The 13057-nt window shown below is 42.9% G+C and overlaps 1 protein-coding gene across 2 annotated transcripts in view; it reads left to right on the top strand.

Annotated features, from left to right (window-relative positions):
* The window catches only part of LOC126539892 (uncharacterized), a 242735-nt gene that overhangs the window by 174965 nt on the left and 54713 nt on the right, over positions 1–13057 (top strand). For both annotated transcript variants that reach the window (XM_050186702.2, XM_050186704.2), the window contains exon 17: positions 2150–2251. In XM_050186702.2, coding sequence (XP_050042659.1) covers positions 2150–2251 — 102 coding nt within the window. The remainder of the gene's footprint in view (positions 1–2149; positions 2252–13057) is intronic.

Here is a 13057-nt window from a genome sequence, read left to right as displayed (position 1 = left end):
GCAATGTATAAACAAATTTTTTTTATGTATAAACAAACATAAAACAAATTATAGTGCTTTTAAATGGTTTTAATGTTGTTTAACTTTTCGTGACATGAAAACGAAAAGAAAGATCCGCAGCGCCAAACAATTTTGCGAGAAACGCCTGAACCACTCAACGGCCTTTCAAAAGTGCCGTGTAGCAGCGCGAGAGCTCCTCTGAGTCGATAGAGTTGTGTCGTTTCAAAGGCCGTTGACTGGAAGGCCTTCCAAATGTGCCCGTGTGACACAGGTATTAGTTTGCTTAGGTCAGAGTCAGTACCAACTTTACTGACTAGATACATAGCGGCGTGACATCGAACTGCCTGGCACTTATTGATAAAGGGAAAATGAGACATCCACCCAAACAAAGCTAAGTGCTACAAAGGAAACCCATACGGGTTTCTAGAAAGAAAAGCTTCGCACTTGAAGAAAAATTCACCCTGGTCCGGGACCCGAACCTGGGTATATCAATGTCTCATTTTCCATTTATTTATTTATTTATTTATTTATTTATTTATTTATGTTACCCTCAGGGTAGAGAGTACATTTCAGAGGGGAAGGGCAATTTACGACAATGAAAAAGAACATAAAGCACGTTACATACAAGAACATAATACAATAAAGGAAAAGGACTTAAAATCCTAACAATTGTCTTACAACTTTATAAGACAGTTGATGAACAATAATATTAGGCTGAGAACAATAACAGGATACTAAAACCAGTTAATGGACAAAACATAAAGGCAGTAATTAGGTGATCAGCGTTGTAAGGACATCTTTAAATTGAATAGAATCAGTGATGCTTGTCGCTGATGTGGGTAGGCAATTCCATTGGAAAATGTGTTTGTGCACTTTTTACGGTGTTGCAATGGGGCACTGAGACTTTTTGTAGGTGATATGGAGGGTGCTGGTTGAATCCATTGGGAGCGAAGATGAGAATTATGGTAGAAATTCTTATGGAACAGACAAATGCGGGTGTGCTTTCAGCAGGTAGCTAGTGGAATGAGATTTAAAGACCTTTTCATTTTGGTGACGCTAGCCGAGCGATGATGGTTAGCCAAGGTAAAACTAGCTGCATGATTCTGCACATTTTCCAGCTTGAGTGCTAGTGTGACCTGTCCAGAATCCCATACAGATGAAGCATATTCCATTTGTGGTCGCACATAGGTGGCGTATAATAATGTTTTTAGTGATGATGAAGCAAGAAAAAGTTGCTTCGAAAGTAACCCAGGGTTTTGTTTGGTTTTGATGCTATGCAATGCAAATTCCAGAACAGAGTGTTAGTTATATGGATGCCAAGGTACTGGTAGGATGTTACGCTTTCAAGGGGATGACTGTCAAGATGATAAGTTGGACAAGTTGTATTCATTCAAGAAACCCTCATAGACTTACACTTTTTAATGTTTAGTTCCATTTTCCAAATATGACGCCAACGCTATTAAGATCGACCCGGAGCGAGTGAATATCGGAATCGTTAGTTATCTTATGGTAAGTCACACAGTCATCAGCCAATAAACAAATTCTGAAGGTAATAGCACTAGGTAAGTCATTTATATAAATTAAGAATAGTAGGGGGCCAAGTACAGATCCTTGAGGAACTCCAGAGTCAACTGGTGCAGTAGAGGAATTAGGGCCATTTGTGCTGATGAATTGAACACGAGAAGATAGAAACGTACGAATCCAGGTAAGGACTGCAGGGTCAATTTTTAGAACACTTAGTATATATGAAAGCAGTGAGTGGTTAACTTCAGCGAACGCTTTTGCAAAGTCAAGAAATATGCAGTCATTTGAAAAAGCACTGTCCAAATAGAAGTGCAAGTCATTAGTGAAGGAAAGTAGTTGAGTATCACAAGAGAAAAACTTTTGGAAGCCATGCTTGGAAGAAACTGTTATCCTCTAGAAAATTAACAAGATGAGTAAGTATTAAGTGTTCCATTATTTTGCATGGTATTGATGTGTGAGATATGGGCCGATAGTTAGATGGATTGTGTTTATATGTGGCTTTATCAGTTACCTCTCTCTACCTTGCGGGTTTCCGCAGAACTATCTGGCACTTATGTGTAACAAGGGTTTTTACATTAAGGTATGCCATGAGTAATGTACCTGCCTCATTTCATGTTATGTGCAGAAGAAGCGTGAAGCACCCGACGGCCAGAGCCTACACCGTGGCCCAGAGGCTCCTACATTTCGTACGCACCAGTTGGAGGCCCACCTACGCACAACACTCCAGGTGATATTGAGGGGATTGCACATTCGCCTGTGAGCAGATTGAAAGTGTGGGCTGCTATGAGTAGACAATGATGGCTCAGCATTTATTTTTCAAGGTGTTCCAAAACGTATTTGAACTGTACATCGCATGCCACTTCTAGTGTATTAAACAGAAAAATTGAAGGAAAGCCTGAACCCACTAGGAAAAATTGTGCCACCAGGACGTTTTTTGCCATCAGTCAAACTTGCTGTGTAAGTGAGCTAGAAGATATCCAGGCACAATCGCACACTCCCCTGAGTGTACAGGATTGGTGTGGTTTACTTTATCAGATGCCAAATTGGGGCTGCAGCATGTTCAGCAGTGGGTTTTGTGACAATGCCAATATGCATGTTGTCATGTTAAACTCTTCAGGCACCGTGTCCACATTTGTGGATGCAACTCGTATTGGCCAGTTCTATAGAGTGGTGGCCAAGAAAAAGCTGTGGATATTGAGCTTCAGGTTAATTGAACCCCATGCTTGCTCAACATGCTTTTGTTCCGCTTCAAATGTACCTCCATACTGTTACAGGCGAATACTTTGATGAAGGCAATACAGTTGATTTCCATTAATTCGACCCCGACGGGACCAACGAAATTGATAGAACTATCTGGCAAGTCAAATTAAACAAGATGTAGAAGAAACGCCTAAATGCACCGCTGATTGGTTTGGCAGTATCTCGCACTGTTAAGTGTGGTGTCCCGCAAGGCAGCGTCTTATCGCCGCTTCTCTTCAACAGCGTACTTGCTGGACTTCCAAGCCAATTACCTCAAGAATGTGACTTTCAAATAGGTGTAGCAATCTATGCTGATGACATCGCACTGTGGATCAGCAGTCCTTCGCACCACGGTCCACGTCTTCATGATCTTGCAGAGAGCTCTGAATGTCACATCAGAATACATGGTCGAAGTTGGTCTGGAGATTTCACCCGCTAAGTCAGCCACAATTGCATATCATCCTAGACAACGTGCTCATCGAACCATGAGCCGGCTATACCTCGGAGAAACACCGATAGATTGGGTACAGCGACACCGCTATCTGGGTGTAATTATTGATGATCGCCTGTCGTGATGCTCTGCCGTCACCTCTTACAGTGCAAATTGCAGTCCCTACTCAGATACGTGGCCACCTTGACTGCTAGGGGCGACCTCTGTGACCAGATGACAGCCCTACCGGTACATCAATTATCTGTACTTTCTGGCATAATGTATGCCTTGCCAGTGTTGAACGGTCCGCCTAGTTCGATGTCTCTATTGGAACAGGACAATTATGTTGCCCTCCGAATCATTCTTGGATTACCTCGTGAGGCGCAGTCTATTCCACTACTCACTGAAGCACACCAGCTGGCCCTGAGGCTGCAAGCAGACCAGAGAGCATTATGTTACGTAGAGCGTTTTGACTGAGCGTCAGATGGACAAGCCTTTATTAACCGGCTGATTCAGCGACCGTTCTCCCGCATGGGGAAAATGGCGGCATTGTTTGTTGCCATTGCTGGCAGTTCAAAAGATAACTACCTCACTTACAACTCCAAAAGAACACAACAACAAATGCCCTTTTCCTGTTCATCTTTTGATACCCGAGATACACAAAAAGTCTGACCAGCCTGGTTCGGCACTATTCCAGTTGGCCCAACTGCACTTATTTGAAAAATATGGAGACCATCTTTAAGTATTGACGGATGCATCGGTAAGCAGTGACGCTCAAGGCACTGCAACAGCTTTCTTCTGTCCTTCGACTGACATAAGAAGGGTGTTTCGAATACCTCATCCATCCTCATCAACAACTGCGGAGCTGGCAGCGATTGATGCGGCTCTGAAGTACATACAGACAGAAATAAGCTTATCGAAGGTCGTCATCCTTAAAGACTCCCGTGTTTCCCTTGGCAGGCAGTTGAGAAAGGATGCCAATAGCCCAATTCTCTGTCATATAATAGAGTTCACCAAGAAAATTACTTCTCGTGGGGTGTCCCACATTGCCCAGTGGGCACCTTCGCATGTGGGTATTGCTGGAAATGAAGAGGCTGATCACTTCGCTTCAACCTGTGCTTACAACATGAGTGACTGCCCAGAAATTTCTTGTATAATTGACAATGCCCATGTGTTAATCTACCGGGGCCTCCTGAAGCAGCACCCAGACCCCATCGTGTTGCAAACGACTCGTTCCCTCCCTGTGTTCGTGGCCGTGGCTTGCCTCGTAGTGCCAGAGCACTGTTAGTGAAATTAAGAGTTGGCTCTGTGTTGGTGCGGGAACGCTTGTATCATCAAGGACGTGTGGACAGTCCGTCGTCTACATCCTGCAGCCCCTGTGAAACAGTTGAGCACCTTATATTGGAGTGTCCCACATTCGTCACACAACATGCACTGTTAATTAAGGAATATGGACTCAAGTGTACGACCCTTGACGATTGCCTGTTTCCAAGAGGGAGGGCTACTCAACGCGACCAGGCCCATTGAGCCTTGCTAACTTTCATGCAGAAAACTGATTTGGCATCATGTTTATAGACATTTCTTCCATGTTCCTACTTTCTTTTGTCCGTGTCTCTGTCTTTTGTTTATTTCCTATTTTCTTTCCTATTTCTTTGTTTCGTATCTTCTTCTCCTCTTTCCATTCCCTCCTCCTGATAGAGTAGGCAGGCATTGTGCCCCTCTTGGTGGCAGTTGTCAGCTTGCTCCCTCCCTGTTTCCTTTGTGTGTTTGTATGTTTCCATATATAATAATAATAATAATAGTGATAATAATAATTCTGACACACCCTCAATACTAATGTGCACCCACCTAGTAGAAAGCCGATGTAGAAATGACCTTAAAGCTCTTAAACAGCTCTTAATCTAATGCACATATGAATTTTTTAGCAGATGAAATGGGCAAGCACTAATATGTGTTGCACCATGGCGACCGGTTTTCTAAACTAAGCTTATGAACTAAGCATATGAATATGAAATGAAACTAAGCCTATGAAGTCGCAAAGGTGGTGTTGTGTGTTCGATTGCACCGTGCAGACAATTTTCGGCCTCATTTTCTAGTAAAAAGAAAGAAAAAAGATGCGCATTGAAATCGGGTGAATATCACAATCAGGCAATTGTGAGCTGTGGTTATAGCTTGGAAATCTCCTTAGGGCAGACCGAAAATAGGTATTTTCAACAGGAGATGACATGTGTTCAACTGTCCCCAAGCTCTGTCGAGACACGCGCTGCCACTGAAGGGGTTGCTACTGGGGTCACTATAGGGTTGGGCATGGGCGTGCCGACTGGTGAAGTTCAAGTTGTCTGAAGAAGGCCAATTTTAGGGTTGAAATAATGAAAGTTTTGGACCTACGGAAATGCATCAGCGCAGGTCGGGATTGAATTAACTGAAAAATCAAATTAAATGGAGTCGGATTTGTGGAAGTCTACTGTACCATGTTTGACAGGACATTCGTCATGGCATGTACTGGCAACAATATAGAAAAATGTCTTTCTTTGTTCGTAATGTGTGCAGTCAATAATAAAGTTGTGCATGTGTTTCAAGAATGACTAAAATGAAAAAGAAAACAACTTAGCATTGCTCATTGCTCAATAATTAGATAATTAATTCCTTTCTAATTATGATGACTCATCAGGAGATGCACAAAGCGCCATCGTACATTCTCATCTTTATTTAAGTGGAGTATTGAGTGCCTTGAAAGGAGTTGTGGTTGTGTAAATTAGACACACTTATATACAGTCCTTCACAATTCGCACTTGAAAGGGTTAAATAAGAGACACTGTATTTACTCATGCAAGACTGGCACTCGCACTTTCAAGTGTGAAAATATTGCCGAAAAGAGTTTCACTAAACGCATTGGCGGATCCAGGTGCCTAATTTGGGGGGCACGGTTTCTTAATGTGGTTGGGGGAAGGGGAGGAGTCACGCAACTAACCACACGTCTGTAACCAAATGGTCATGATTTGTTCTCAGTTGCATCCCTTAGTGCCTTTTTCATCGGCAGCATATTGCAGACAACCATATGACCAGTTTGAAAACAATTTATTGACAACAGTGGGCATGGTCATACCTTGTAATAGCACTAAAAACTAAAAACTGTAAGGAGACAGAAAATGGGAGGTATACATCGCACTTAACCTCTTCACTACCGAAAAAAATGTAGGGAAGAAATACTATTATTTTTAACATTTCATTTGAAATGGTTTCAGACGTGCAGAGAAAGAAATTGTTAAAGAATTTTTATGTTCAACCAATACAAATGAGTGTCCACAAACGTGTACATTAGTTGAGAACATGGTAAAAATAAAAGAAACAATTTTACCCTTGCAAGCGCAAGAAAACATTGCATTTCCTGCACCAAACTCTTGACCTTGCTTTGCAATCTTTGTTCCTGCATCACATTGCATTTTTATTTTACAAAATTCTAGGATGTGGTCAAAACCATTTTCTCATGTCGCCGTCAGGCAGCTAGGCTGGTATGGTGAGCTGCTGGTCTACTTTCGTACCTTTATTCCCTGATATCATATCGAATTGGGTTATATCTGGTTGATATTTCGGCTACATCCTGCTTGAAAGACAGGAGACGCCACCCCTATTTTTGTTGTAGGTACAAAGCTGTTGCGTTGCAATGGTATTTGACCCATGCATTGCAGACAGCAATGTCGAGAAAATGTGTGAGCGTCCTAACAGCCTATTTCCTATATTGACCTTTGTCTTAGCATATGAAATATACCTGTCGATGAGGTCTACTCCCCTCATCGATTGGTTATGATTCCAATACATTTCCAACGTGCGGTCCTCATTTTTTTTTTCTTTTCATCCTTTGAGCAGTACTTACATGAAGACATAGTCTATTCCGGCAGCACTGGAATAGGAATTTATGTCTTTATCTTTCCATTTAAGCAGACACACATTTCTGTTCTCACACACGAGGGGGGGTCGGCTCTCCATGGCTTACTTTGCTGTTCATTGGTAAGGTTTACAGCTGTGCTCTCAGTGTGGTTTGGATTTACTCTTCCTGGCATGAACTTTCTCTTGAAGCAAGCAATCAAAAATCTTCAATGCAGCAAAATATTCATTCGTCAAAATATGTAACTGCTGCACAGTTGTCTCCACGAGCTGTATTAAAACTGCTCCGCCTAGGCCACTGGCTTTCATGTCATCAGAGAGGACTGTAACTTTCCCAGTGTATGTAAAAAAAAAAAGATAAAGCATTAACCCATCTGGAGAGGTTGAAACAAAATCTGTGAGATAGCGTGCTGGGAAATACGGGAAAAGGCAAACCAAACTGCCGCACCCACAACTTATGTCCACAAATGAGGCACCGAGGGCTCTGCATACACGTCTGTCCACAAATATGGACACGCTTTCAACAGAGCTGATAAATGTGAATTTTGGCTTTCAGTGCATTGGAACTTTGTTAAGTGATTCACAAAAGACAATCTCATAAATTTTACTTGCTGTATTCCATATACAAGAAATCTTAATTGTGAAAATTGGAAAAGCTTACGTGTTGGTCGCCGCCAATTTGTTTGCTTTATGGATGGATGGAAGGTAGGAGCGTCCCCTTTGAAACGGGGTGATGGCAGTTGCCACCATGCTCAGCGTTTTATTTTTGTTTACCTGTGTTGTGTGTTATTAAAATTCGCCATTTTCTTTAAATGCGTCTTCCTGCCCTTTTAACCTTATGTCACCTCTCTGCTTTTGAGCCACCAATCGCCTTTTGCTAATTTCCACCGCATATTTATTTACATGACTATTGTTATCTCTGAACCCTAGGGCCTCGGGAAGCGTGACTGTGCCCACATCGACATCGGGATGGATACCATCACATTTTAGTATGAGGTGTTCTATTGTTTCTACATATTTACCACACACAGTACATGTGTCTTCGTTAAATTTCTTTTTATAGCTCCGCTTTCTAAGACATCCTGACCTGGCTTCAAAGAGTAGGGCACTGCCTCTTGAGTTATCATAAAACGCTTCCTTCCTGATCTGCTGTTTCCAGTATCGATATAGTTCCACACTATGCTTCTTTTCCATTGAATTTACCCAATTTTTACCTTCCGCATTTTTAGCCTGTCGTTTTATGCTCTTTCTTCGTCCTCGTGTCTGGCATACTTACTGGTTAGCTTCCTAGTTCTTTTCCGCCATTGTGAGTCAACGCTCTTTCTGTATAGGTATTTATATACCTTAGCTGCCCACCTGTTATCGTCCAATTTCTTCAGGCATTTTTCATATAGGATTTTACTCTGAGCTTCCCGTGCTTCGAATGATGCCTAGCCCATATCCCCCTGTACTGCATCGTTTGCGGTTTTCCCATGGGCACCTAGTGCTAATCTTCCCACAGATCTCTGATTTACTTCTAGTCTCGACTGAACCTCTGCCCTTAAACACAGGACCGCATTCCCGAAAGTAAGCCCCGGCACCATTACTCCGTTCCAAATACCTCTCAGTACCTCATACCTGTTGTACCCCCCCAATGCCTTATGTTTCATTATCCCGGCATCTCTTCGGCCTTTTGCTATGAGAGACTGTTCGTGCTTTTCCGTGTACATCTGCCCTTTGTTTATCCATACCCCAAGATATTTGTATTCGGCCACTCGGAGTATTTCATGGCCTTGTATTGTAAGCTCCTGATCAGTTGTATCGTTGAAAAACATCCCACCGGACTTAGCTGCACTAAAACTGAAACCTAAACTGTCTCCTTCGTCCCCACAGTAATTAACCAGAGTTTGCAAATCCTCCTGGCTATCTGCTAACAGTACAATATTGTCCGCATACATTAAACCTGGTAGTTGTTGCTCAACAACCTTTCCACCTAATCTGTACAACAGATTATATGCTAGATTGCTTCCTTGTAACCTTCTTTCCATACTTATCATATAAAGCAGGAACAGCAGCAGTGATAGAGGACAACCTTGCCTTAATCCTTTGTGTACCTCGACAGTTGTCGTACTCTTAATTCCTTCCCATGTTATTTCAACATTATTTTCTCGATATAGTTCCTGTAGAAAATCAATTACCTCATGACTGATACCTTCAGCTTTTAATATGTTCCACAGGAGTTCCCTATTCACGTTGTCGTATGCACCGCTTATGTCCAGGAAGGCTAAATACAGAGGTATATTTTCCGCCTTAGCTATTTCTATGCACTGGGTAAGCACGAACAGGCTATCATCTAAGCGCCTACCACTTTTGAACCCGTTCTGAAGTTCTCCGAGTATTCTATTACTTTCTACCCATGACTGCATTTTTAATGTCGCCACCTGCATTGCCAGCCTATATATAACTGATGTTATCGTAACTGGTCAGAAGGATTTTATGTTCGTCTTATCACCTTTCCCTTTATAAATCAAATTCACTTTACTCTGTTTCTAGCTGTGCGGAATTTGCTTATTTGTTATGACTGCCTCCAATGCTTTTATCAGCGTTTCCTTGCTTCTTGGGCCAAGTTCATTAATTAACTTGATTGGAATTTCGTCTATCCCTGCGGACATGCATTTTGGAACATTTACTTCCACCTTTTTCCAGTTAAGATTTGTCAGTTCTAAGCTGTTTTCTATTGTGCTATCCTGTGTTGCACCCTCATTTGGGGTGATTACCCTATCATCTTTCCTAAATGACTCTGCTATAACTGAACGAATGTAGTTCACAGCGTCATCTCCCTCTAAAAAATTTCCCTCGGCATCATGAATCTGTTCCTGCTTTCTGTGATTCGCATTACCCAGCCAGCTTATATGGTTCCAGAATTTTCTTTACCCCCTTTAGTTGCATCGCGAACTTCAGCCAGCCAGCGATCAGAGGACTGCTTTATTTTAGTCTGGACGAGGGCCTGCACTTGTTGTTTCTTTTGTCGATAAGATTCCCATTTTTGGCCTATTTCCTCTTCAGATAACTGTGCCCTCTTTGCTTCTCTTGTTCGCGTGATGCCAACCGTCGTTGTTTGATGGGCTCTCTAATTTCCTTATTCCACCAACTTTGTGGCTTCCTCTTTCCTCTCCAACGGTTTACTCCTTTTACTTCTTTTATTTTTGTACTAATGAGTTGTTCTAACTGATTATAATCCCACCTTTCCATGGGATGTTTCTCTATTGCTTCCTCTATGCCGACCGCTATTTGTTCGTCATTTAATTTTGCGTACTCTTTTTGACTTCCCTGCATTTCTCTTTTGAGCAGGGCTCCCAACTGTAGACTAATACTCTTATGATCACTTCCGAGGCTGTACGTACTTCCCCTCTTCGCCTATTTCCATTATTGCGAGCTCGCTATACATCCCCTGCGACATTAAGCAGTAGTCAACGGTCATTTGTCTGTTACGGGATTCCCACGTGATTTGTCCCTCACACTTAGTTTCTCTATTTACTATAACTAGGTTGTGTCGCTCACAGAAGTCTAGCATCAACTTCCTGTTACTATCTGTGTATCCATCCACATCCTCGATGTGGCCATTCATGTCACCCAGCAGACAAATATTGGCACCTTCTCCAAACTGCTTTATATCGTCATCGAGACATTTCACTAGATCCTCGTTCTCTTGCCTGCATTTGGCTCCTGTCCCTAAATAAACTACTCTTAGCCATGTCTCTTTACCGGCAATTGTACGTGATACCCAGACATTTTCTTTGCAAGTTAACTTTATTCTTTGCCAATTTGTTCCTTGATATATCGGCATACCTACTCCTCCTCCCTTCCTCTCCGTTGTTGTATTGCTCCCTTCCCAGACGTAGCCTTCAATAAATGGTGGGTCTTCTAGATCCCTGAGATGTGTTTCGCATAGCGCGTATACACCTACTTCTTCGTCCTTTAACTGCTGTTCTATTTCTAACCACATTGCTCTCTTTCTACCGCCTTGCATGTTTATGTACCTGATCCTGGTGTTAAATTTCTTTTTTGTGGTTTTCTTTCTGGACCTCCTAGTGGCCATTTTATTGGCGTCAGCCTCTATTGTTGCACTTTCTACATTGTTTCTACCTACCCCTACACCCTGAGCTGCAGTGGACCCCCTAAAAAAAGCTACTGCCCGGCCTGCCAGGCGCCAGTCGATCTCGGCTCCTAGCCTTCCATTAAAGTGGATGCCATTTTGTGTAAAGCCTCCGCCAAAGCCTGCTCTATGCACTTCTCTGTTTGTGTCTGCCACTTCAAAACCTTTCTCCTGGCTTAGCTTTCTTATCTCTCAATTAACAGCGACAACGTCCTTGGTAATTTCTCCGTCCCATTATATCCGTTATATCAGCCGCTGAAGGTGACTTGTGCTGCTCTCTTTTGAAGCATGAGTAAAACATACTCCGTGAGACGAAAGGCGCGAGTTTGAATGACACCGAACGGTTTCCAGATCTGTTGATATTGAAAGGTGACTCGTACCAGTACGGAATCTCAGCATAGCCGTGCGGAGTAAGGGAGCACGTGTCTCTGTGTAAAGGAGGGAGAAGGGAAGTCTCCCTCCTTATTTAAATGACCTTGTACTCTGAAGGGGCCAAATTGGACAGGGGGAGGAAGCGATTAGCTTACTTCCACAAAGGCAGTGGTTGCATTATCCAGTTTCGCTCCTAACAAAAGGTACAAGTGAGGGGTGCTTCGCTTTCCGCAGTGGCTTAAAAAATTCTATGTGCCCAAAAATCGCTGTCGAGGAACGTGGAAGGGGAGCGGGGGGGGGGGGTGGGGGTGGATTAGTTAGTGGCTTTTGGGGGGGAGGGAGGGTGATCGCCCAACCGCCCCAAATCTGGATCCGCCACTGACTAAGTGTCATGCACAAACACAGGTGTGTGGCCTCCAAAATTCGTTATCATTGTATCCTTACAGATCATGATCACATAGCCTGAACCAGTAATGTTACAGATGTTCGATGGGCCGGAATAAATCCAGTGTGCTTCAGTGGTATTGGCTGTGCTGAAGCACGCTGTCTAGCAGGTTTAACTGTGTGATGCTTTTTGACGCATCGCTGCAAGAAGCATTCACATGGAGCTTAAACTAATAGTATGCAGTTTCACTTGAAACTGTCATCAAGATATGCAAGGCGACGCAAATATCGCACAGTAATGGAAGGCTCGGAGAATGACCATCTTTGGGAGAGCGTCAATGAGGCAAGCTAGTCATAACGACGCCAGCAGTAGCAATGACGTCAACTGAATAAACAGATTTATAGTCGGCTACTAGTGGTTGCGGTATTCTGCATAGCCGTCTGTACGCTGTGCAAGGGCTTTAGTGTGAAGCTATAAGCCAGGCTCTTGTAAGGCCCACATCCTGTAAATAATCCAAAAAAAGAAGTGCGGGCTTTACATGAGTATATATGGTACCCCGATTTTTCTTCTGCTTATGTTTAAATTTAGTCTTGTGGCAGCGGAAAGCTACGCTTTTGGTTTGGTCATGGAGTGTGTCCATACAGCTAGCTGTGAGCACTGTGCTGTTGTCGCACGATACAGCAGATGCGGACGTTGCTCATGCAATGTATCTTATGATTGTGCACAAGAAAAGTGAGTTCTTTTTCCATATGTGATAAGAAAAGTTTCAATGCAGTACAGGGATGGAAATGCTACGCCAATTGTGCCAACCTGCGCCAAAACACTAATTTTGGATGAAGTTGCCAAATTTAGCAGGATGGGCATGTCCAGTGGCAACCACACAGCCATAGGCATGCATTGGCTAGTGCTTAGCCCTGCAATCCAAGCCTACGTAATCCGTTTCATTGTTGGCGTTTTCAGAGTGTGGATGTGGTTGATGGCAGGATTGTATCTAGGCCACAAGAAAATGAAGACCGTTTTATGCTATACAATGCATTATGAATGTTTTATAACAGTGTTGCACGTTTGCATATATGCAGACCTGCTA

Source organism: Dermacentor andersoni, chromosome 2, assembly GCF_023375885.2.
Source record: "Dermacentor andersoni chromosome 2, qqDerAnde1_hic_scaffold, whole genome shotgun sequence".
In the NCBI taxonomy this organism is placed as follows: Eukaryota; Metazoa; Arthropoda; class Arachnida; order Ixodida; family Ixodidae; genus Dermacentor; species Dermacentor andersoni.
This window is presented reverse-complemented; position numbering and strand designations above follow the sequence as displayed.